This window comes from Rhinolophus hipposideros, assembly GCF_964194185.1.
Source record: "Rhinolophus hipposideros genome assembly, chromosome: 18".
In the NCBI taxonomy this organism is placed as follows: Eukaryota; Metazoa; Chordata; class Mammalia; order Chiroptera; family Rhinolophidae; genus Rhinolophus; species Rhinolophus hipposideros.
The window spans coordinates 20,390,337-20,416,198 of record NC_138064.1 but is presented as its reverse complement, the minus strand read 5'-3'; the positions used below and the strand labels follow the sequence as shown (position 1 = coordinate 20,416,198).

The following is a 25,862-nucleotide window of genomic DNA, read 5'->3' as shown; positions in this document are numbered from 1 at the left end:
TCCCTCCTCTTCAAATTTTTGGATGAGTTTGAGCAGGATCGTGTTAGCTCTTCTTTAGTATTTGGTAGAATTCACCAGTGAAACCATCTGATTTTGGAATTTTCTTTGCTGGGATGTTTTTGATTACTGATTCAATATCCTTACTAGTAATTGGTTTGACCAGATTTTCTATTTCTTCATGATTCAGTCTTGGAAGGTTTTATGTTTCTAGGAATTTATCCATTTATTCTAGGTTATCTAATTTGTTAGCATATATTTGCTCACAGTACTTTTTTATGATTCTTTGTATTTGAATGTTATCAGTTGTCATGTCTTCTTTCACTTCTGATTTTATTAATGTATATCTCTCTTAGATCCACGTGGTTTAATGTGTAGTTAACGTCCAATGTTTCCTATCGATTATCGCTCTGGATGATCTATAAATTGTTGAAAATGGGGTAATAAAGCCCCCTCCCATTATTGTAAATTTGTCTATTTCTCTCATTAGATCTGTTAATATTTGCTTTATAAACTTAGGTGCTCCTATGTTGGACAAATTAATATTTACAGTTGTTACATCCTCTTGATGAATGACCACTTGATCATTTATAATGACCTTCTTCGTCTCTTATTATAGTTTTTGGATTAAAGTCCATTTTTTTCTCATACAGGTATACTACCTCTGGTTTCTTCTGGTTTCCATTGCCATGGAATATCTTTTCCATCCTTTCACTTTCAGTCTGTGTGTCCTTAAAACTAAAGGGATTCTCTTGCTGGCAGCATATAGTTAAACTTTATTTTTTTAATCCATTCAGCCACTCTATATCTTTTAATTGCAAAATTTAGTCCATTTACACTTAAAGTAGTTATTGAAAAGTAGTTATTGAGTTTACTATTGCCATCTTGTTGTTTTCTGGCTGTGTAGTAGTTCCTTATTTCCTCTCTTGCTGTCTTCTTTGGTAAATTGATGATTTTCTATAGTGGTATGTTTGATTCTCTTCTCTTTATCTTTTGCTTATCTACTATAGGTTTTTGTTTTGTAGTTCTCACATTGTTTTAGTTATAATAGTATATTTTAAGCTGATAACAGCTTAAATTCTAATGCCTATAAAAGGTCTACAGTTTTTATACTTCTCTCCCTCAATTTATGTTTTTGATTTCACAAGTTCAATCTTTTTATATTGGGTACATATTAACAAATGATTATAATCATAGTTATTTTAAGTACTTTTTTATCTTTTAATCTTTACACTAGAGTTATGTTATTTACCCACTACCATTACAATATTAGAGTATTCTAAATTTAATTATATATTTATCTTTACCAGTGAGTTTTATGTTTTCATAAGTTTTCATGTTACTAGTTAACATCCTTTCATTTCAGCTTGAAAAACTCCCTCTAACCTTTCTTGAAAGGCCAATCTAGTGGTAATGAATTCTTCAGCTTTTGTTTGTCTACAAAGCTCTCCTTCTAAAGGACCAATTTACTAGTTACTCTTGGCCAGCAGTTTATTCCCTCTGCACTTTGAATATATCATCCCACTCCCTTGTGGTCTGTAAAGTTTCTGATGAAAAAATTCATTCATAATCTTAATGAGTTTCTCTTCTATGTAACAAGTTGCTTTCTTTTTTGCCACTTTTAAGATTCTTTCTTTGTCTTTATTTTTCCCAATTTAATTATAATATGCCTTGGTGTGAGTCTCTTTAAATCCATCTTATTTGGTACTTTTTGGGTTTCCTGGATTTGGATGTCTGTTTCTTTCCTGAGATTAAGGTAGTTTTTAGCCATTATTTCTTCAAATAAGCTTTCTGGTCCTTTCTCTCTTCTCAATCTGGGACCCCCTATAATGTGTATTTTGATTGGCTTGATGGTATCCCATAAGTCCTTTAAGCTATGTTGACTGTTTTTCATACACACACACACACACAATACCGGGACTGCCAAAAAAACGTATACAGGTGGACAGTTTGGTCAACGTTGCTCAAGCAGTAGTTCGCCATAATCAGAAGTGTCTGGACACTGATGGTAACCACTTTGAGCACCTATTGTAATTGCAAAAGTGAAACATGACTTGCATTCATCTTTTGTGATCGATATATATTGAGTATTACAATTTTAATAGATTTTGTCCTTTCTTAAAATGTGTATACATTTTTTGGCACCATGTATGTGTGTGTTTGTGCATGTGTGTATTTGCTGTTGTTGTTACTCCAACTGAATGAGTTTTACTGCCTGGTCTTCAGCAACACTGATCCTTTCTTCCATTTGCCCTAGTTTATTGCTGAACTACTCTATTGAATTTTTCAGTTTAGTTATGGTATTCTTCAGCTCTAAGATATCTGCTTGGTAATATTGTCTATCTCTGGTTAAATTATCAGTTCATGCATTGCTCTCCTGACCTCAGTGACCATCTTTATGATCGATACTTTGAATACTGTATGGGGTAAGTCATAAGTAAGTCATTTTTCTCCATTTCATTAAGATCAGTTTCTGAGGATTTTTCTTTTGCTTGGAATATATTTCTTTGACTCTCTTTGTCGATTTCTACACATTAGATAAAACAGCCATCTCTCCCAATCTTGACAGATGGGTTTCGTGTAGAAGATTAACTTCATCAATCAGCCCTGCCAAAGTTCCCGTTTACCTTTCAAACCTTTGTGATTGTCCAAGCTACATACAGTCTTTGATGTTAGTGGTTCCCAGTAGTTGAGTATGTGCCAAGACCTGTCCGTATCCCTAAGGCAAGGGTTACAGTCAGCACCTACATGTAGGCTGACCAGAGCTGCATCCTCAGGTAGTGGCTGGGAAAGTACAGTTAGATCCTTCTATGAAGAGATGGGAATATTTGTCTGTTCCTTCTGCACTGTGCCTGGGTGTATAGCCTATCGGGTGAGGGGTGCTTCTGTGCCTGTTTAAAAACTTCTTTGTTTGCTGTAGTCCTGTGGGACTCATGTGCCTGGGGTGGGGTTTATGGCGAAAGTGTGTCTCAACTTTTCCTACCCATTTTGATGTGGAAATTTTCTCATTGGCTCAGTGTGTAGGAGTCACTCAGCTAGTGTCTGGATTTCTCTCAGAGGGAATTGCTCCAGGTGTAGCTGTACATTCAGTACATCCATGGAAGGACGGAAATCCAGAAGCCTCCTATGTCACCATCTTGGTCCAGAGGCATAAGAATATTGATAAACTCTTTTTTCTGTTTGCCATTTATGAAATCTCTAGGCTAAGAGATAGGTATTATTTCCATCTTACAGAAAGTGATAATAAGTCTCAAAGAGGAGTAAGAATCAAGCAGCCAGAACACATTAGATCTAAGATTTGAACCTGTATCTACATTGCCAAAAGTCATTCTTTCTTCTTTTGTATCACATACATATTTTTCTGAATACTCTGTATACTTCACATCAAATTACTATGAGATTCATTTCAGATCAGAGCAAACTTTTGGACCAATTAATTGCAGTTATACAAATAGTTCAAAATTTGTATGTATTCATTAAAGCTATCAATTCATTTATTTGTATAGTGAATGTATAGAAGTGTTATGACTATTGTATATATTTGTCTTTTTATGAACTTGAAATATGACTTGCTTATGAAATAAACATATACAAAATCATTTTTAAAATCTATCATCCGTAATATATCTTAACAGTAACTCATGCTTGTGCCTGTAATATTTATGGAGGGGAAAAAAGTTAACTTTTCTTCCACACACTGAACATATAAGTTTTATTGTTCTCATTATCTTAAGACATATGGTGCTTCAACATGATTATTGTGCTATAATTATTGAAGTAAATATGTACATTTTTAAATTGAAGGAAAATATGAGAGCGAAAACTTGAGCACTACTCAAGTCTTTATTGTATAATTTTTGACAGCCCAATAACCCATAGGATGTAACTATCTAATGATTAGTGTTATTATTAGTGGACTGCTATTTCAGATCACACAAATTCAAGGTTTCTAAGATTTTCTAACTATTAGAGTCTTTCTAAAATTCCTACGAACCAATGTCAAATGGAATGTTGGGGTTTTTTTGTGGCAATTAAGGAGTGCAAAATTAAATGTTACTTCTACCTTATCAGTTGATGTTGGGGTGTTCTATTTCCCTACAAGATAACATGTTTTACATACTTATCTATATTCTCAAATTACTTATTTGACTTCAAATATAGACACATTTTAGTGAAGACGTCTGGTTTTAATATTTGCATTATTAAGGCTTATGCCAAATGTGCGGAAAATCTAACAGTAGGTTGTAGATTATGGCTCCATGGATGATTGACCTGCCCAGAAAGAAATGTTACCCAGTTGCAAAAGCCAAATACTTTTCCAACTATGCAAAAGGAAATTATGGATTTCACTGGCTCTCTTTGAGCCCAGTGCTCTTATAATATCTGCATTTTGCCCACTCTATTCTTCCAAATGAGAACTTCCAGTGAGGATGGAGTGCTTTTTCCTGTGGTTGCTTTCTTTAAGAGATGGCTGTGTTTCAGAACAGATTCAAATCAGTCGTGTGGAGTTTTGTGATATTCTTAATTTATCTGACTTTACTAAAAAGCAAAGTGGATCTGTTGTCTACTACCTTCCTTTCCCCTTATGCCTTTTATTTTCCTTTTTTTCCCTATTTTTCTTCAATTATAGTTGACATTCAGTATTATTTTATATTAATTTCAGGTGTACAGCATAGTCGTTAGACATTTACAAAGTGATCCCCTGGTTAGTCTAGTACCCACCTGGCACTATATATAGTTACTACAATATTATCGACTATATTCCCCATGCTGTATTTTCATCCCTATGACTATTTTGAAGCTACTAGTTTTTACTTCTTAATCCCTTCACCTTTTTCATGCAGCCCCCCAACCCATCTTATCTGGAAGCCATCATTGTGTTCTCTGTATCTATGAGTCTGTTTCTGTTTTGTTTGTTCATTTATTTTTTTCTTTAGATTCAACATATAAGTGATACCATATATTTGTCTTTCTCTGTCTAACTTATTTCACTTAGCATAATACCCTCTAGGTACATCCATGTTTTCGCAAATGACAAGATTTCTTTCTTTTTATGGCCGAGTAATATTCCATTGTGTATATGTACCACTTCTTCTTTATCCAGTCATCTATTGATAGGCACTTAGGTTGCTTCCATATCTTGGCTATTGTAAATAGCGCTGTGGTGAACATAGGAGTATATATATCTTTGCAAAATAGTGTTTTGGCTTTCTGTGGATAAATACCCACAAGAGGAGTTGCTGGATCATAAGGTATTTCTATTTTTAATTTTTTTGAGGAAACTCCAAACTGTTTTCTATAGTAGCTGCGCCAGTTTGCAATCCCATTAACAGTGCATGAGGGTTTCCTGTTCTTCACATCCTCACCAACACTTGTTTGTTGATTTATTGATGATGGCCATTGTGACAGGTGGATATCTCAGTGTGGTTTTAATTTGCATTTCTCTGATGACTGGTGACGTTGAGCACCTTTTCATATTTCTATTGGCCATCTGTATGTCCTCTTTGAAGAAATGTCTATACAGGACGTCTGCCCAGTTTTTCATTGGATTGTTTGTGTTTTTGGTGTTGAATTGTATGAGTTCTTTGTAAATTTAGGATATTAACCCTTTAAGGGATGTATCATTGGCAAATATCTTCTCCCATTCAGTAGATTGTCTTTTTGTTTAGTTGATGGTTCCCTTTGCTGTGCAAAAGCATTTTAGTTTGATGTAGTCCCATTTGTTTATATTTGTGTTGTTTTTCTATCTCCTTTGGCAGAGGAGATATAACAGAAAAAATATTATTAAGAGCAGTGTCAGAGAGATCACTGCCTATGTTTTCTTCTAGGTGTTTTACGGTTTCAGGTCTTACATTTAAGTCTTTAATCCATTTTGACTTTATTCTTGTATATGGTGCAAGAAGGTGGTCGGTCCAGACTTCATTTTTTTTTCAATGTATTTGTCTAGTTTTCTCAGCACCAATTATTGAACACACTTTTTTTACCCCATTGTATATTCTTGCCTCCTTTATCATTGATTAAGTGACCATATAGACAGGGGTTTATTTCTGGATTCTCTGTTTTGTTCCATTGATCTATGAGTCTATTTTTATGCCAATACCATGCTGTTTTGATTTCTGTGGCCTTGTAGTGTAGTTTGATGTCAAGTGTGATACTTCCTTCTTTGTTCTCCTTTCTCAAGATTGCTTTGGCTGTTTGGGGTCTTTTGTGGTTCTACATAAATTTTAAGATTATTTGTTGTAGTTCTGTGAAAAATGCCATTGGTAATTTGATAGGGATTGCATTGAATCTCTAGATTGCTTTTGGCATTTTATGGGCATTTTAACGATGTTAATTCTTCCTCCCCATGAACATGGTACGTTTCCATTTATTTGTCTTCTTCAATTTGTCTTCTTCAGTTTCTTTCTTCAGTGTCTTATAACTTTCTGAGTACAGGTCTTTTACCTCCTTAATTAAATTTATTCCTAGGTATTTTTTTATGCAACTGTAAATGGCATTGTTTTCTTAATTTCTCTTTCTGATAGTTCATTATTGGTGTATAAAAATGCAACTGATTTCTGAATATTAGTTTTTATATCCTGGTACTTTACTGAGTTCATTTATCAGTTCTAATAGTTTTTTTTTTTTTTTGATGGAACCTTTTGGGTTCTTTATGTATAGTATCATGTCATCTGCAAAAAATGACAATTTTACTTCTTTCTAATTTGGATGGATTTTATGGCTTTTTCTTGTCTGATTGGTATGATAGGACTTCCAAAATTATGTGAATAGAAGTAGTAGACATGTTTGTATTGCTCCTGATTGTAAGGAAAACGTTTTTAGCTTTTCACAGTTGAGTATGATGTTGGGTATGGGTTTGTTATATATGACCTTTATTATATTGAAGCATGTTCCCTCTATTCCCACTCTGCTGAGAGTTTTTATCATAAATTGATGCTAGATTTTGTCAAATGTTTTTTCTGCATCTATTGATATGATCATATAATTTTTATCTTTCTCTTTGTTTATGTGGTGTATCATGTTAATTGATTTGTGGATATTGAACCAACCCTGCATCCCAGAAATAAATCCCACTTGATCACTGTATATGATCTTTTAATGTGTTGCTGAATTCTGCTTGCTAACATTTTGTTGAGGATTTTTACATCTATTTTCATCAGGGATATCAGCCTTAATTTATTTATTTATTGTTTTATTTCATTTTTTTATTTTGTTTTTTGGAATGTCTCCCCTGTATGCCCTTTTGCCTGGGATGTCTGTGGTCATTTTATTATATGAGCTAATCCTAGAAATCAAATAGACTGTTTTCATAGAAAATTTAGTGATATTAGAAGGATGTCACCTAATTTAAAGTTTGAGACATATACCTTTTCTCTACATTTTTAGAAAGACCAGACTTGAGATAGAGTAAGGGATAAAAGTATCATTGACCAATCTTAAACATGCCCATATGGGTATGTAGATGCTAAAAATTCCAGTAAGGAATAATTGAAATGATTATTTTTGGCTATATTAACTATTTAATAACTTTAATTATCTAGACAGCTTATAGTGAATTTGATTGTTATTATAACAACCTAAATACCATTTTACCTCTTTCCATTGGCCATCTTAAATTATATAAGCCCAATATAAAATGTGTTCATCATGAACTAAAGAAAGAAAGATTTAAAGAATCTGTATCTTTCAATATTTTTTCCCATTGAGATTTCTTGGGGTTATGGATATAAACAAGAATATAGATTGCCCACGAGATACTTTAAGGGTAACAGATGGATTTTGGTATATTGAACTTTGAAAGGTAAATTTGGGTGTGTCAGATCTATTAGTATACAGAGTAACAAAGCTAAAAGAAATAAGGACTTTTAAAAATAAAAAATGGAATAGAAATATATGTGTATTGTGCATTATAATTTATTTGAAAAAAAGGAAATGAAAATGCAATATTTGAAACAATTTAAGGAACAAAGAGTTCTTCTCACTTCAATGACAATATAATTTATAATCCAAGGCCTGGTTTTCTGTATTTTTTCCTGCAGTTCAAAGGTCATCATGACTAACAGCATGACTACATTGAAGTTTTAAATTTCATTCCTTTAGAAAAATAATACATAAGGCATATTGCATGTACCTCACCATTTTAAAAAGTGCATACGTACTTTTCATAGTGGTTTTATGTGGTAAGCTCTAGTTAAGAAAATAAGAAAGGACGTCTTTCAGATACCAATTGTGCAATTTCAAATCCTAATTTTCCTTCAAACTCCCTTTTCAAGTGATTAATAGGGCAATTATAACTTATTATCTGGGATTTCACTTTTACAAATAACAAAATGTAGTAAAGGTTGAGCTTAAAACATTGGCAGAACCTACTTTGGCTCCTCAACACTGAACATGCAATTGAACTCAAATTAGGAAGGTCAAGAAGGGCCTTTTTGAGGGACTCTGCACTTTGTCAGATATATTTATTCATGTGCAGAGGATTAGAATTCATAAACATTTTGCCAGTTTTTTTAATGCTATTTCTTTTCCTTGTTGTTCTTGGCTAAGCCATGTCAATACAGCAAAATGCTGCTTCATATGGCTGATTATCAGCAGAATAATATGTATTACATAACCCAAAGGAATTATAAAATCAGCAGGAACTCTTGGCTCCATATCTCAGTGTAGATACATAGATGGGTACCAAAAAACTTATTTTCATAAAATTAATTTATCTGAGTGTTATACCGAAAATAGGCGTTTTTTTTCCTTTTTAAATATTTTTTTTCCTTTTTAAATATTTTTTTAATCGTGAGAGTGATCTAGTTAGCAAAACATCTCTTAACTATTCTTTTAAGAAATATGCACAAGATCAGTCAAAATAATATACTATTGGATTAAAACTAATTTTAGCATGGTACAGGAAATTCCTAGAGGCAACCGATTTTGAAGACATATCACAAGTCCGTATTTTTCTTTTTCTTGGCAAAGTTTAGAACTTAGATTTATCAGTTCAATTAGTGTATGATGAACATTTTTGAACTTATTCAGTGAAGCACTTAGAAACACTAGCTTAGAGTGTACAGAAAAATAAAGTCGCTATCCAAATGAGAAGAATCATTAGGTTCCTTGGAATGGCGTCAGAGAATAGTGAATAGTCACATCTTTTTTAGAAGTAGTTATAGGGACATCTGTAAGGTTCTCAAAGAAACTGATTTTGGTAATCTGCATTTGTGCTGGCTGGCAATGTAACAGTTGCTATAAGGCCAGATTTGCCTACTGTTTTGCAAAGCCAATTAGCAACACCCTGGGTTGCTTCCTCTGAAACAAAATTTCCCCAAAAGGTGAGAAAAGCTTAAGCAGTGGGCATGCCTATGGAATCTAAAATAAAAACACTGAAAAACTTTAGGAAGCTAAAAGGAGAGGACAGACAGTAGTAAGAGCCTTGGGTAGTGAGTTGAAAACATAGCCATTAAAAGACCACTTGTTAAAACAGAATAAACGACAGTTTTAAGCTTGTTGGAGGAAAAAAATGCCATAGATATGGAAGCTGTTGAGATGATGCTACAACTTCTGGTACTGAAGGGTCAGCATATATTTGAGTCTATAGCATGTATTTTCTTGATCTCCCCATTCTTTTAAAAGTTTAGCTTCTAGGTCCTTCTTTCCTTCCTTCCTTTCTTCCTTCCTTATTTCCTTCCTTATTTCCTTCCTTCCTTCCTTCCTTCCTTCCTTCCTTCCTTCCTTCCTTCCTTCCTTCCTTCCTCCCTCTTCCCATCCTCCCTCCCTTCCTCCGTTTCTCCCTTTCCTCCTTCCCTCCCTCCCTTCCTTCCTGCCCCTTTCTGGTTGGGTCCCCCCTCCCCTTTCTACTTTTCTTTGTAATAAGGGTTGTCTCCTGTTGAGTAGGCTCAGCTGCTTTCATTTGACTTGGATTTCAGCAACAGTGGCTAAACTTAGTGATTGTGGATGTTGATAATCTTTCCAAGATGACTTTTTGCTCTAAAGCTGCTGAAAAAGTCTCTTGAATTGACTCTAGTAAGTGTTGACAACCACCCCTGAGGTGAACTCTTGAGATGTTGTTGTCCAAGTTGCTCATCAGGGGTTTGTTTTCATTAGATTTTGAATGGGGAAGTAGTTTTGCCATCTTTTTCATCCTTTAGATTATGTATGGCTGACTCCATTGGGGAATTGGTGTGAATCTGGGAAAGCTTACAAGCTCCTATTTTGGAGCTTGCAATTCATGAGTAAAGGAAGGAAAAAGTGGATACAGGGAAAATGTATGATAATCCAGAATAATATTTTTCCATGATCTTCTTTTAGACTTTGAAACCTATCCACACTCTGAAAGAGAATGTATGGATAATCTAAAGAGAGTAAAATATTTGGAAAATATTATTTGAATCTGTTTCCCATGTAGATATGGCCTATGGTATTGCATTTCTTACATTGAACAAGGTTTATGAGAAGCAGAGCCAAACTGCTTGTGGAGTTTTTGTTTGTTTATCTGTTTTAGCAAATGCTAAATGAAGTAGAAGTTACCTGGATGATTAAAAACCCCATTATGCAAATCTTCTGTACTGTTTGTCTTTAGGCTTTTCAGAAGGTGTTAAAAAGAATGTGGCCGGGAACCTGGACATTTGATAGCGGTATGATTACCAATAAAAAAAGAAAGCATTTCTTTTCAATGACGAAGAAACATGCCAAAACATTCATTTATATATACATTTATTTGGTACTTTTATCGGGCATCTATTTTGTGCCCAAAATTTCTGATATAAGTAACAATAAAAGAATAAATAATGTAGTTTGGAAATGTAAGACCCTTTGTTTTTAGCTATACCTGGATGGAGAAATGTTTTAATAGAAGAAGTAACATTTAACATTGGTCTTGAATAAAAATGACATTTTGAGAAGCTAAAGTCAAAGGACAGGATTTATCTCTTATAGTGGAAATGTATAGATAAAGACTTTGAGACATCTTAGAATTCACTAATGGCTGTTTTTTGTATTTGTTTATTTTGTTTTTTGGTAGAAGAGAGGATGCTTTAATGGAATAAAAGTAAATAATTAGGCTGGATTCATGGAATGGAATATCATGAGGAATTAGAATTTCCATGGAAAATATAGAAGCATTCAACAATTGAGTCCCGTGCTTCGGGGTATTATAAACAAAATAGTGTACAATTTTTGGAGACAGCAGAATCCCACACAAGAAAACAAAAGTTTATTAAGGAAATAATCATTAGGAACAGTTTTGCCCAGATTATTATTAAACACAATAATACTCTATCAGTGGTATGCTGGGCTTGGCTCTTAATAGTTCGTGAGAGCTCATTGTGTCTCTACTCAAATCTGAGTTCAGTGACATCACATTGGTAGCTTGAAATAGGCCGTGGTGGGAATATTTACACCACAGAAATCAGCAAATACTACAAATTACAGCTATTTCTTAGACAGCCAGCTGTAAAACATTTACTAGCATACCACTGCTACATGATGTGAAACAGGTCTTCTTAGCAAAAAAATCAACATTTGGAAAATAGTATATTAAAAATCTCTTTACACAAACAAATTACGGACAAAGCAGTTTAAAACATGCAAATTAGCAGATAAAAGAAGAGAAAATAAAAAAGCAAATGAGGGTAAGAAAACCAAGGATCAAAGAAAATGAAACATGAGGACTTACCAAGAACAACTATCAAATTTAAACTTATTTGCAAAAACAGGGACAAAAGGAAACAACAAGATTTTTGGCATGTAAGATTAATTAAGTCTTCTTTATAACAACTGATGTCTAAAATATGGACATTGTGCTAGGAAACTACACTGAGCAAACTTTCCTTCAGTGTTACGAAACTTCAATTTAACATGCACCTTTCAATATATAGTATTTCCTTTGCTCAAAATGTTCTCTCGCTATGTTGCATATCTACAATCTTACCTCAATGCTTAAACATAAATATCAATAGTCTGAATTACCCAACTAACTGCATTTATTGTCTTCTGTCTAATGGACCACATGCCCATTATAGTCTATTATACCATAATTTTTACCTTTAAATTTGTTTTTAATTATTTAACTAATTATTGCCATAGGTGTTTAAATATGCATTACATACAAACTTTCCATAGTTGTGTCATGGAAATCATGGGATACTATTTGGATATGATAGTGAATAGAGGCGTTTCCTCACAGTCTTCCTTCTTTCATTCAATGGCTGATACATTGTGTAACTTACCTTTCTCCAAGGTGTGGTAGCTTTGGATAAAACTCAACTAATAGAACAATAACCACAATAGTAATCTCAGAATCTGTAATAGTCCACTTGTCCCTCTTATTTTATGCAAGGAATTTGTTCAGTACTTCATGTGAGCTCAATGGCCGTGACTGTACCCTTTACCTCTTGCTCTTCCTAATACTCTCATAAAACTTGTTAGGTTTATATCACTCCTCTTGGCTAGAGATGTTTCTTTACTGCTGTGTGATAAAACTCTTCATCAACTGCATGTACACAGGATGCAGACAGACTCAGTCTGAATAAACTTAGTAGTCTGTCAGTGTAATAACTTCATTATCAATAGAATCCACCCTGATTTACTTTATATATATATATATATATATGTATATGTATATATATATGTGTGTATATATATATATATATATATATATATATATATATATTATTTTTTTTCAAGGATTTTAGTGACTTCAAATGAATAAAAGGGGTTATTTTAAGAATGACTCATGAATCACAATATGGATAAAATTATAACCAGATTTACTTAAGCAATCAAATTAAACATATACAACTAATTGCAGACATCTCTAAGACAATTATTTAAACGAGAGTTGCATTTTAACCACCAATCCCTACTCACTAGGGAATTGATCATAGTCAATCAGCAGGGTTAGTCAGGTCTATATTACAATCTGCATCCCTTATCCCCTTGGTCTTGATCATCTTACTCTTTCATAGTTACACAATGTCTTTGATCTTGACAACTGAACCCTTTCTGCATTTTCTCTGAGTTGTTTTGCATGTTATAGGGGGACTTTCAGTTCCCTTTTTAAGTGAATTTGTGCCCTGTATCTAAGAATATAATTTACTGTTCTTGCTGCAAATTTGTAATCTCACTTTATTCTTAGAGGCACCATAATATAGTGAACATGGACTCAAGAACCAGACTTAGTTTCACTATTCCCTTATATCAGAAAATATATTCTCTTTTAAAATTATTTTTAATTGTAAAATACAATATTCTTCCAGAAAACTGCATAAGACATGAATGGACAGCTCATTGAAATATCACGAATAGAGCAAATGTACAACCATTAACCAGGTCAAGAAACAGAATAATGTCGGCACCTCAATAAACTCCATATCCTCTTTCCCATCAGTACTCCTTTCTCATTTCTGAAAGTTAACAAATTTCTGGTTTCTAAGAAAACATTTTAATTTACCTGTTTTTGAACTTTATATTCATGAAATTATGCAATATATATCTCTTTGTGTCCGACTTCTTTTGCTCAACATTATGTTTGTGAGATTCACCCATGTTGTTGTAGCTAGCTATATATAGTTCATCCATCTTCATTATTATCATAGTATTCTATTCCATAAAAAGAATTTATGGGAAAATGTCACGGTTTATCGATCTATTCTAGTTTTGATGATTGTAGGAAATTTTTCCAGTGTAGGGGGGCCCATTATGTACAATGCAGTGATGGACATTTTATATACATTTCTTGGTACATTTGTGCACATGTTTCTGTTTAGTATATATCTAAAAGTGGTATGGCTGGGTCTTGGTATATGCATGTGTTTAATCTTTGTGAATAATACCGAACAGTTTTCCATAGTGTTTGTCACAATTCATATTCCTACCAGCAGCACAGCACATACTATTTTCATTGTTCCCATATCCTTCTAACATTGGCATTGTCAGTCTTTTAAAATTTTAGACATTCTGTGCAATGTGTAATAGTACATCATCATTGTTTTGACTTGCCACAGTACTAGTGAATTAATACATCTTTCATCTATTTACTAATTATTTGTATACATACCATTTTTTGAAGAACCTATTTAAGTCTTTTGTCTACTTTCAGATTGTCATTTTTCTTACTGATTTGAGCAGAACTTTATAGATCTTCTTGTTGGTTTCATGTGTTGAAACACCTTGTTTGTCTTTTAATTGTGTCCTTTCATAAGTAAAACTAATTTTTAAATGCATTGCAATTTATAAATAGTTTCCTTTCTGATTAGTTCTTTTCATATTCTGTTTAAGTATTTTTTTCTGTATACCAAAGTCATAAAAATATTCTTATTTTTTTCCTTAAACCTTTATTTTTTACTTCAACATGGAGATGCACGCTTTATCAGAAGTTGAATATGTGTTATATACGGCTTAAGATAAAAGTTAAGTTTTTTATTTTTTGTTTTAATGTAAATATACATTTCAGCCTGTACCATTCATTGAAAAGATGTATCCATTTCTCATGGCATAACAATGGTATCTTTGTCCATATAGACATAGAAATTATATTCTATACATCTCTTTGTCTATCTTTGTGACATCTTCACTGGTGTAGCTTTGTAAGAAATTTTGGGATCTGATAGGACAAAACTTCTAGTGCATTTTTCTTCATTGGCAGTCTTGGCTACATTTGTCCCATCTATATTCTCATATAAAATTTTAGAATCAGCTTGTGCAGTTACACAAAACACATATAATTGGATTTGGTTCACTACTGAAAGCAAAGATTATCACGTTGTAATAAGTAATTTTGTTAAGGGACAGTTTCTATATTTTAATGATAAAGAAAGTTTGAACACAATGATGAAGAAAAATTAAACTACAAGACCTAACTGAAAGAAAGCTCATAACTCTTATGTTAGTATCAGATAAGTGCACTTTAAGATGAGAAAAGGAACTAGAGATAGAGATACTTCATAGTAAATCTTCCACACAACTGAGAAGATAAAACAATTCAAGTATTGTGTATCTAATAACATAGCTTCAAAACAAGTCAAGTAAAACTTGAAAGAAACAAATTTAAAAATAGGCAGAACCATAATTATCGTGACAAATCTTAATACTCTCAGTAACTTACAGGAAAGAAGATGATAAAAAGGGGGATATGTAGGAGATTTAACACCTTAATAAACTTTCCTTCATTGAAATATATAATAGAAAATACCCAATAACAGTATAATATTATTATTTTCAAGGACACTTGTAATGTTTTCAAAAATAGACCATTTTGGGGGCATAAAGAAAGTTTCAATTAATTTCAACTAATTGAATTCATAGAGTATTACTATCTCTTACCACAGTGAAATTAAACTAGAATCAATACTATATAACATAAACAAATGAAAAGACATGTCATATTCACAGATCAAAAGACTTAATATTTGTTAAAATGCCTATACTATCCAAAGTGATCAACAGATTGCAGTGCAATCTCTGTCAAAATCCCAATGGCATTTTTTTTTAGAAATAGAAAAAAAACAATTCCAAAACTTATGTGGAACCACGAAAAACCACAAATAAATCAATCTTGAGAAAGAAAAACAAAGCTGGACTCATCACAATTCCTGATTTCAAAATACATTACAAAGCTACAGTAATCAAACAAGCATGGTACTGCCAATAAATACAGACATATAGTCCAACAGAACAGAATAGAAGGCACAGAAATAAATTCACACATATGAGAATGGTCAACTGATCTTCAACAAGGGTACCAAGAATACATAATGGAGAAAGTCTCTTGAACAAATGGTGTTGGGAAAAGTGGATATCCACTTATTAAAGAGTGAAACTGGACTCTTATTTACACCATACACAAAAATAAACTCAAAATGGATTAAAGACTTAAATGTAAGACCTAAAATTGTAAAATCCCTAGAAGAAAACAGGGAGAAGTTTCATGACATTGATCTTGACAGTGATTTTATAGATGTAACACCAGAAGCTCTGGCAACAAAACCAAGAACAAACAAGTGGGAATACCTCAAACTCAATAGCTTCTATACAGCAAAGTAAACAATCAACAGAGTGAAAAGGCAATCTATGGAATGCGGGAACATATTTAGATGTGATAACCATTTGATAATCCATTTCCAAAATATATAAGAAACTCTTATAGCTCAGTAGTAAAACAAATAAACAAAAACCTAATAACTTGATTTATTAAATGGGCTAAAGCCTTGAATAGGTATATCTCCAAAGAGAATGAATGGCCAACAAGGATATGAAAAAATTCTTAACAACACTAATCTTCAGGGCAATGAAAATCAAAACCACAATGAGATATCACCTCACATATGTCAGGATGCCAGGATGACTATTATCAAAAATAAATAAATAAATAAATAAATAAATAAATAAATAACCCTGACTGTGAGTAAGAATGTGAAGAAACTGGAACCCCTGCACACTGTCAATGTAATGTAAAATGGTGTGACTACTGTGTAAAACAGAATAGAGGGCTTTCAAAAATGTAAATGTGGGACTACCATAATGATTCAGCAATTCCACTTTTGAGATTTATTCAAAAGAATCGAAATCAGGATCTCGAAGAGATTGTAACACTGCTGATTCTTCTATTCACCATAACCAAGATGTGAAAACAAGCTAAATGTCCATTTAGCCAACAAATGGATAAGAAAATGTGGTTTATACATACAATGGAATACTATTCAACCTTAAAAAAGATGGAAATTCTGCAATATGTGGCAACATAGATGAACCTAGAAGACATTATGCTAAGTAAAATAATCCAGTTGCAGAAAGACAAATACTGCATGATTCCTCTTATATGAGGTATCTAAAATAATCAAATACATACCATCAAAGAGTGGGATGGTGGTTGTCAAGCTGAGGGAGTATGGGGAGTTGCTAATTTAAGGGCATAAAGTTTCCATCAAACAAGATGAATAAGCTCTAGAGATTTGCTCTACAACATTGTACCCCTAGTCAACAAACATAGTTGTATAATTTGAAATAAAAAAGGTAATTAAAAAATCTCATATATTAAGAGATTTCAAAATATAGTCATGTGTCAAAGAAATCACAACAAAAATTAGAAAATATTTTAAGCTGAATGATTATGAAAATATGAAATATCAAGACTTGGATATGTATAAGGCTGAATTCAGAGAAAAATATAAAGTTTTCAATGCATATATTAGGATAGAAGAAAGATTAATATTAAAGATAGAAGCATACATATCAAGAAATTAGAAAACTATAGCAACAAATTAAGCATGAAGTAAGCAAAGGAAATATAGAAAAGAAATAATGAAATCAAAAACAAACATATATAAGGTTTTAAAAACTTAAATTTAATTCTTCAAATAACCAACAAAATTAATGGAACTATAGCAAGACTGATCAACAAAGAAGAGTCATGCATTACCAGCACTCAGAATGAAAATGAGGAATTTACTACAGATTTTAATGTATTAAAAGGATTAGAAGAGACTATTAAAAAAAGATACTTTACATACAAATTTTTGAAATTTTATTTGAGATGGAAAAATTCTTACAAAAATACAACCTTACAAAAACTGAATCAAGAAGACAGAAAACTTGAATGGTACTATAGTTATAAACAAAACTGAATCTTTAATACAAAATTTACCAAGAGAAAATATCAGACCCCCATATCACTTCATCACGGACTTCTAATGATAATTTAAGGAACAAAAAGTACCAGTCTCATACTGTTTTAAAGAGAAGTGGAGAGAACAGTTCACAACTGATTATTTTGAGACCAGTATTATATTGATATCCAAAACTAAAAGGAACATTATAAGAAAGAAATATTATAGGAAGATCTTGCTCATAAGTGTAGTAGATAAAATCTGAAACAAACTAGTAACAGTTCATCAATATCTTAAAAACCCATGATAAAACTGGGTTCAGGCCCGGATGTAACATATTAAACTGCAAAATAAGTCATTATAATTCACCACATTAAGAGAATCAAGAAGAAATATAAGCATTTCAATAGATGTTTAAACACCACTTGATAAACACCCAATTATGAACTATTTTTGGAAAACTGGGAACAAAAGGAAAATTTATTAAGTTGGTAAAGCTCATCTACAAACAATTGTATATAGTACATATCAGATTTCAAGGTGAAATAGAAAGAATTTTCTTTGACATCAAAAACAAGACAAAGATGCTCACTCTTACTACTTTATTTCAACATTGCACTGATTGTCCTAATGGTGCCATAGAGTAACTAAAAGAAATTTAAAATATAAAAATTGGAGAATTACATAAATCTATTATTATTCACAGATCATGTAATTGTGTATGTAGAAAATCTATACAAAATTATTTGCATATACATTATTGGAATTGATAAGTGTAACACGATGGTCAATTTAAAAATCAAACTTACAAATCAATTAAAACATCAATTAAAACTCAGTTAAAAAAAAAAACTCAGTTACAGTATATTCATTTAAAAATGAATTATCACTGTTGTCCTTCCTAGTCTTTCACCCTCAAATCATGTTCTGATTATAGTAGGCACTCAAGAGGAAGAACCTAGTCTACCTAGGTGTGTTAGCTACAGAGTGTAGGGTCCTCTCTCTCTCTCTCTCTCTCTCTCTCTCTCTCTCTCTCTCTCTCTCTCTCTCTCTCTCTCTCCATGTTTTCTTAATTAATCCTTCCTCCATTCATTCAACCGTTTTTAAAAACGCCTATTGTATACCAGGCTCTATCTTTGCCTTTAAATGGCTCACAACAAAGTACAGAATGGCAGACACGGCTGACTACAATATAATGTGTTTAGCAGAGTAAACAAGAGTATTTGTGTGAAAAGGAAACACAGGTGGAAGCAATTTGCTCTATCAGAGAAATTTGGGAAAGATTTCACAGAGCAGGCAATATTTGTGCTGGTCCTTGAACAATTTAGTAAGATATCACCAATTCAAAAAAGGTCGGAGAAAATAGAAATCAGAGGGAACAAAATAAATACAGGCATAGAAGTGTGAAAATACTTGGCATATTTGGGAAATATAAAAGCTAAAGAGTAGTTAGTATCCTTTGCTTGATTGATGTGTAAATCTATCCTCATGTACTTGTTATATTTGCAAAGTCTCTGTTTAGCTTCTTTTTTGTCCTGTCTGAATCATGAAAATAATGGAGTTGATTTTCATGTCTCAGAAGTACGAAGTATGTTTTAAAACTCTTACTCAAGAGCTTCTCCAAAAATATCCCCTGCCCATTTCCACAAATGCATCTTAGCCAACTAAAATGATTTTTGATAATTTAACTGATCTGATTGTGAAGAATCTGAAAATTACCTATTCACAACATGATAATGGCCACAATTTTTAGGTGTTTAAAGTAGCTGTAATACTTGAAAAATTGCACAGTATGTGCAACTCAATAAACATCTGAATTGTAAAAAAATAAATTTCTCTGACACTGAGACTGAAAATTTCTATAAAGAATTGCTGTAATAGTTGGCAATTAAACTTTGGATAAAATAAAGCTGAGTGAGCACTTTGTGTGTCAAGAAGTTGTGTTAAAATTCTCTAGAGAATCTTATAATTAATTCCTTGACTATCATTACGTGATAGAATTGCTCAGCAAAGATGGCATGATGGGTATGTGATATCTCCTACATTTGCATATGCTTTATCTTACTATAATTTTTGCATGCAAAAGTTATCTGGTTTGCATAAACTACTTCCTTATGTATGTTTTAATAACTCTTACTAACATTGATTAGCCTCAGTAATCGATGTTTTTGCTACGTCTTATTGGCCAAACTAAATGCATAACCAGCTCTACTGAATATTCTCATTTTTGCTTCACATTAATAAAAAGTGACTATTTAATATTATTTCATTACAGTTAGTTATTAGAGTACTAATAATGACCAATACTCATAAATATTTATTAAATAGATGTTTCGATCAGATTTTTTTAGTGGTTATAATTGTGAATGATTAACTCAACAAATTCTAGAAAAGACAACTCAATTCTGTGGTCCCTCTATACAAGGTTTCAATTTTATGAAAACAGACTCTAAATTCTGCTTGCCTACTTGCCAACTGAGAGTATTACCCATTGCCTTCTGTGCAGCGCTACCCGAGAATAAACTAAAGAATTTACATTGAGAATTTTCTGAATTCAGCTCTGTGTATACCCTCAAAATGAAACAAATTGGGGCAATTTACTGAAGGTTAAATCCTCTAAATGACATTCACCTAAAACATGCAAGGAAATGGCTTGGGAGGCTTAAATTATCAATGTAATTGCCTTAATTCTCTAGGTTGCTTTTGTAAGTAGACACAACTTTATCAAATCTAACTGATGATTCCAAATTGGAGGTTTAGGGTTGTTTGTATTTTTACTCTCAACACCCCGAATCGCATTTACTTTCTACGTAACCAAATCTTACAAATAGCCCAGAAATTTTCATGCAAGAGAGTTCAAGAAGTGAGGTTTTTACATTAATGATCTCTGTAGCCAGCACCTTTCAATTTGTCAGCATTTTTACCCTCAAGTCAACGGAAAGCTTTTTGAGGAACTAAGTATGCTGATAGCACCTTGTGCTTTGGTCTTAAATATTTGAACATAGAGTGATGTCTCAAAATATTTTATTACTAAAATCTGGTTTCTATTAAAAATATTCTCTAAGCTCTGAGACAGAAGTGAAAGGAAAGATTATTTATATGCAAGGTAGCTCAACCCTGTCTAATTCTTGAGTAAGAGTATTCCAAGCAACCTTCCATTTATGATTCAGTAGTTTTTCGGAGTGAAGGGAGTGTTACCAGGATAATATATTGTTGAAGACACTACCTGAAATACCAGATTTTTAAAAAATGATTTTAACAAGATTTTAGAATTTAAGATTGCAGAACCTTTCACCAACACTGTGTTGTTTTATTTTCTCTCACCAAGCTGTATTGCAAATAAACCTTTTGATGTTTTAAAGTTTTTTTTTCCTCTTTTTTCTTTTTCTGGCAGCAAAGAAAAACACTCTGGAAAGTTATATTTAGTGAATTTACCCGTGTATAAATATCCCTCAGCTAGTCTGTTATCCTATGGCATCTGGAAGAAAGGTGCTATTGTCTTAGATTCCATGATTGAAGTACAGAAAAATCAATTCAGAAAGACCCTGGAGGGAAGATTCACTTACATATGCTGTGGAAACTTGGAATCCCTGAGGTTTTTAGGGTGTTTTTTTTTTCTACAGACCAAGAGACATAGATGTGTTTATGCTTTGGTACAATGTCTAGTGACATCGGTTCCCATTCGTGCCATATGATAGTTTGACCATCAGTTTATATTTGAGGCCACTAACTTTATATTTGCTGAGAAAACTCCTTTTTTCTTAGTTCCTTTGTTACTATTGCTTTCCTTGCTTCCTGGGTCACAATAACTGTATGGCTATTCTGTTTGCAAGTGCTCTGGCTACTCAGCCCCTGCTGCTCCACACCAAGCTACATCACCAAGGTAATCCCAGGGATGCATCATCAGATTTCGTTCTGCCAAAACTTTCCATAAATTATTTAAAGCTCCTCTTCATTTCTTGCAAAGCAATGTTTGCTGAGCTTCTCCATGAAAAATGAGTGTCATTCCAGGAGATCATGATAGCTTTGCAAGACAGGAATTTGTCCTGTGCTTCCCCTGGGACATCAGCAGAGTTATGGACACAGTAGAAGTTAAGTGAAAATGTACAGTGACTTTACTTTACGTTTGGTTTTATTTGAACATTTACTCTACCACTTATTCAACAGCAATTGAATAAGAGCAGCTGTGTCGCATAGTTTTCTATTGTGAAGTGCCCCAAAGTATAAGGTGGTTAGATGTAAAAACACTGCAAAACTATGGATGATAGACTGCCCACATTCTGTCTACTGAAACTTCCCTGAGATTTCCTTTGCAGGGTCCAGCTGCGTATACAGACATGATGGAATCTGGTTTGTGACGAACCTACAAAAATGACACGAATAACTCAGATTTTTAATGAATAATACACAGACATGCACCTGCTTCAGGGACTTCATAGATTAGTCTTGTGACCAATTGAAAAGCCGTTTGGAATTCAATTACATGGTGCAAAACAGAAAATAAAACTGGTTACACTTTTAGAACCGATAGCAGCAGAATATTAACTAGTTCTAGGAGCAAGCTAGTTTTGTTTTTTAGGTTGTCTCAATTTGCTTTGCTTCTGTCAGTCTTACTGTAAAGTCATAATATTCTGCTCATCCTGTTATCTGCTATTCTTGCAGCTGGAGCCACTTGCAGAAGATACTCTCCACCAAAGCCCGAATATGAATGCCGTTATTTCTTTACAGAAGATCATTGAAATTCAAAGTATGTCTTAAAAGTTTTTTTTTCCACTTCTAACCAGATATAGGCAATTAAATTTATATTGAGAATTTGAGCATATGAACAACATATTTGAGTTCCTCAAATATGAAAAACATATTTAAAATTGCTATAACTTGAACGTATTATATATTCATACCTAAATGTGCTATTGCCTTGCTCATAACATGGCAATCTTACACTGATAACTCAGACTGTAGATTTAGAATCTTGCTTTTCTTATATTTTCCAAGTACTTGGAATTTTTTCCCGATTACTACCACTAAGCATTTACTCGGAACATTGACATTAATGTAGAAATTGTGATGATATTGTCTAGTCTTAACTAAGGTAAGTTCTCTCCTGATGATGTTGGAATTCAGCAATCATTTACTGGTTTTTCAGTCTGGCAGAAGAAAAATTAGTGAGAAATCCAGACTATAAGCAAATCCAACTAAACAAAGCAGGGAAAGTCAGCGACTTTTTTACTATGCAATTCCCTTCACATTACTGTTACTTGTCAAGAGTTACTCTTTTTAGATTATGACACACACACACACACACACACACACACACACACACACTGAAATCAACACAAAAGTTAGCATGATGGGGGAAACCAAATGGCAAAATGAAGTGTGAAGGAGGATCAGGAAAACCATTGGCTTTGCTACTGTCCTGTAGAAGCATTTTGTCAACACTACTGAGAAGACACCTTCCAGTTCTTTCTGAGGAGTCCTTGCCTTTGCTTGCTCAGGAGTAGTTTGGAGAGCTGAGTATTATTGGGGTTCTAGATTATCCATTCATCGGTCGCTGTGACTATTTACAAATCATGCCATTTAGAAACTGAAAGTAATTTCCCACTTTCATTTCTCTCATGGATTGAGGGCCATCGGTACCCAATGAATATTTATTGACTATATATCATAACTGGAATAAGCTATGCATTTCAAAGTTTTTCAGTAAAAATAAAAAGAAATGTTCAGGTACTGGGGCCGAAAGCCTTTGAGTTAAGGCTAAGATACAGGAACTGAGAGACATGAAGAAGGAAGGATGGAGAAGATTTCATAGGCTTTGTATAAAATCCTCTCACTCTACTGATTTGTCTCATTACCACTGAGGGTAGATTAAGAGTCTCTATTGTATGTTCTTGCAGATCTCAAGGAAAGGAATCTTGAAGTGATCTTTGACAACCTTCTCATATTCATCCACATCCAATCTAATGCCCCCTGCAGGTCATCTATCAAATAGCATAAAAATACCTAGTTTTTTAAAATGTTATTCTTTCCTTCTGAGCATTCTTTTACCGTTATGCACACAGATTATGAAAAGTTATTGTTCCTCTGTATAATCAGATAAGATCGCTTTCAGTAAGCATTCCTGAGTACTTATTACATGTTGATCTCTGACAGCTTGATCAAATATCAAGGCACAGAGGTTATGGAAAGGAATAAGGCAGAGTTTCTGGCATCAAGGAATTTATAGCCCGGTGAGTGAGAGACACTGCAATGGATCGTTCCAGTACAGGGTCACAAGGTACCCTGAGATCATGAAGAAGGAGCAGTCCCTTTGGTGAGCTTCTTTCAGCTGGGATGAGAGGTCCTGGAGAGTGGGGAAGGTTCAAGGAAGACTTCCTGGCAGTGATAGGGCCTCAGCGAGCTTGATCTTTAAGGAATGACCAGGATGTTGACCAGATGAAGAAAGAGTGAATGTTTTGAAGGGAATAACAGAAGCAAAGGACTCTATTTTCTCATAGGTGTGAAAAAAATCATACTTTGTGGATATCTTTAGAAACTGTATTATTGCCTTTTGTATTGGGTTTGATTTCCTAGTAATGACTTTCTACTGCATGATTTTTTTTTTCCTTTCACCACTGACATTTTAGAGTGACTTGTGCCATCTGCTCAGGCCAAACAAACATGTTTGACTCTTGCAAAAAATTCACAATTCACTCTACTATCAAAACTTGCTGTATGAGAATTCTGCCACTCTGGCTTGTGAATTTCTGTCTTCTGCTGCAAAATGCATTTCCTACCACCCACAACTGACCACTTCCACTGAAAAATCCATTTCCTCCTACATTCCTATTGAGGGTTCCACCCAGTGCTTGTTCATTGAATACTTCCATAAAGTCTCAGCACTGACATGTGGATTTTAACTAGTGGTATTTTTATTTAAAATGTTTCAGTTATTTAAGTTTTTGTGTATTTTACAGTCTGTTAGTTGCGGTTCCTTAATTAGATGATGGTCATCAGGAGGACAGGAATCATACCTTCTCACCCCTGAATGCACCTGCAGGAAGGGTGGGCAGCAGGGAAGGGGTTTGAAGAGCCTGGGAATTGAGAGTAGTCAGATTTGTGTAAGAAGGATTTGAGTCATTCTTCAAGGCTGTCAGAAGCCAAAGCTTGCATCAAAAGGAGCTTCTGAAGAAGAGCTCCTCCTTCTGAGTCCCAAATACATGGGATAGTGGGTGCTGAGGTTGGCTGCTCAGCAACCATGCCTTCCTCACTTCAACCCAAAGAAGCTTGGTTTGACTTTGGAGTCCTTACCACCAAATACCATGCAGCTCATGGGAAGATGAACTTATGCCGAGTTCCAGAGGAGCTGTTCTTAGTCTAAGGCTGAACCAGTCAGTGGTTAACAGTGACCAAACAGATTAAGCATTTAGCAGTGATTGGTTAAGGAATGGGTGCATGGCCCAATTCAGGACACGGAGAATCATTGGCTGGCCAATCTGTGCAGTCACGTAAGCCCGACACTTACAAGGGTTTTGTGTATGGCTTACTGCTCTTACTGTTGCTGCCTTATAATTCTTACTACGTTTTGAACAAGGGGCCCACATATTCATTTTGCACTGGGCTCCACGAACAATGCAGCCAATTCTGATGGAAATCAAGGTGCTGGTGATGCAAAAAAAAAAAAAATTTACCAAGAAAGACTGATAGTAGCACCACCCACCACAAGAACTGAAGTTGTGGCTGAGGAGGAACTGAAGGGTATGTTAAGGTTGTAAAGTGAAAGACAAACACAAGATGACAGTGATCTGTCACCATTTGGGACATGGGGTAAAAATCAGTACACAGAAAGTGGTTCGGGGCTGTGGCTTTGACCACTGCGGGGTACATTTTTATGTGGTTCTGTTGAACTGTGTCTCTTTGGGGCCGCGCCTCCAGACTAAAGAAACAAAAAAAAGGGCTGCGTAAGGTCCACAGAGCAATAAAAGAAAGTGGGTATTTCAGAGTTGCAAACTTCACAGTGGCTCAGGAAATCAAAATTATGGGCTCCTGGCTTAGCAAACAATGTAAGATTTCTTTACAAATGTAAAATTGCACTCCTTTTATTTTTCTCTGTTTTACAACCCACTCTTCCATTTCAAGTTCTATAGGACTCCAGGGCCTCGACTGGGCTCCCCATTTCCTCTTTGGTGGGGAAAGTAGTCAGAACTGGCTGAATAGCTTTTGGATCCCAGTGCAAAATGAAAATGTGTTAATGCTTCCTTGTTAAAAAAAATAATTTCACAAAGGTGACAG

General features: G+C 33.8%; 1 protein-coding gene across 16 annotated transcripts in view; it reads left to right on the top strand.

The window, feature by feature from the left end:
- The window catches only part of HDAC9 (histone deacetylase 9), an 857,167-nt gene that overhangs the window by 791,103 nt on the left and 40,202 nt on the right, over window positions 1-25,862 (top strand). For all 16 annotated transcript variants that reach the window (XR_013995394.1, XM_081080282.1, XM_081080306.1 and 13 more), the window contains one exon: window positions 22,254-22,338. Coding sequence is in view for 15 of the 16 variants with exons in the window: in XM_081080282.1 (XP_080936408.1) it covers window positions 22,254-22,338 (85 nt within the window). In the remaining variant the exon portion in view is untranslated. The remainder of the gene's footprint in view (window positions 1-22,253; window positions 22,339-25,862) is intronic.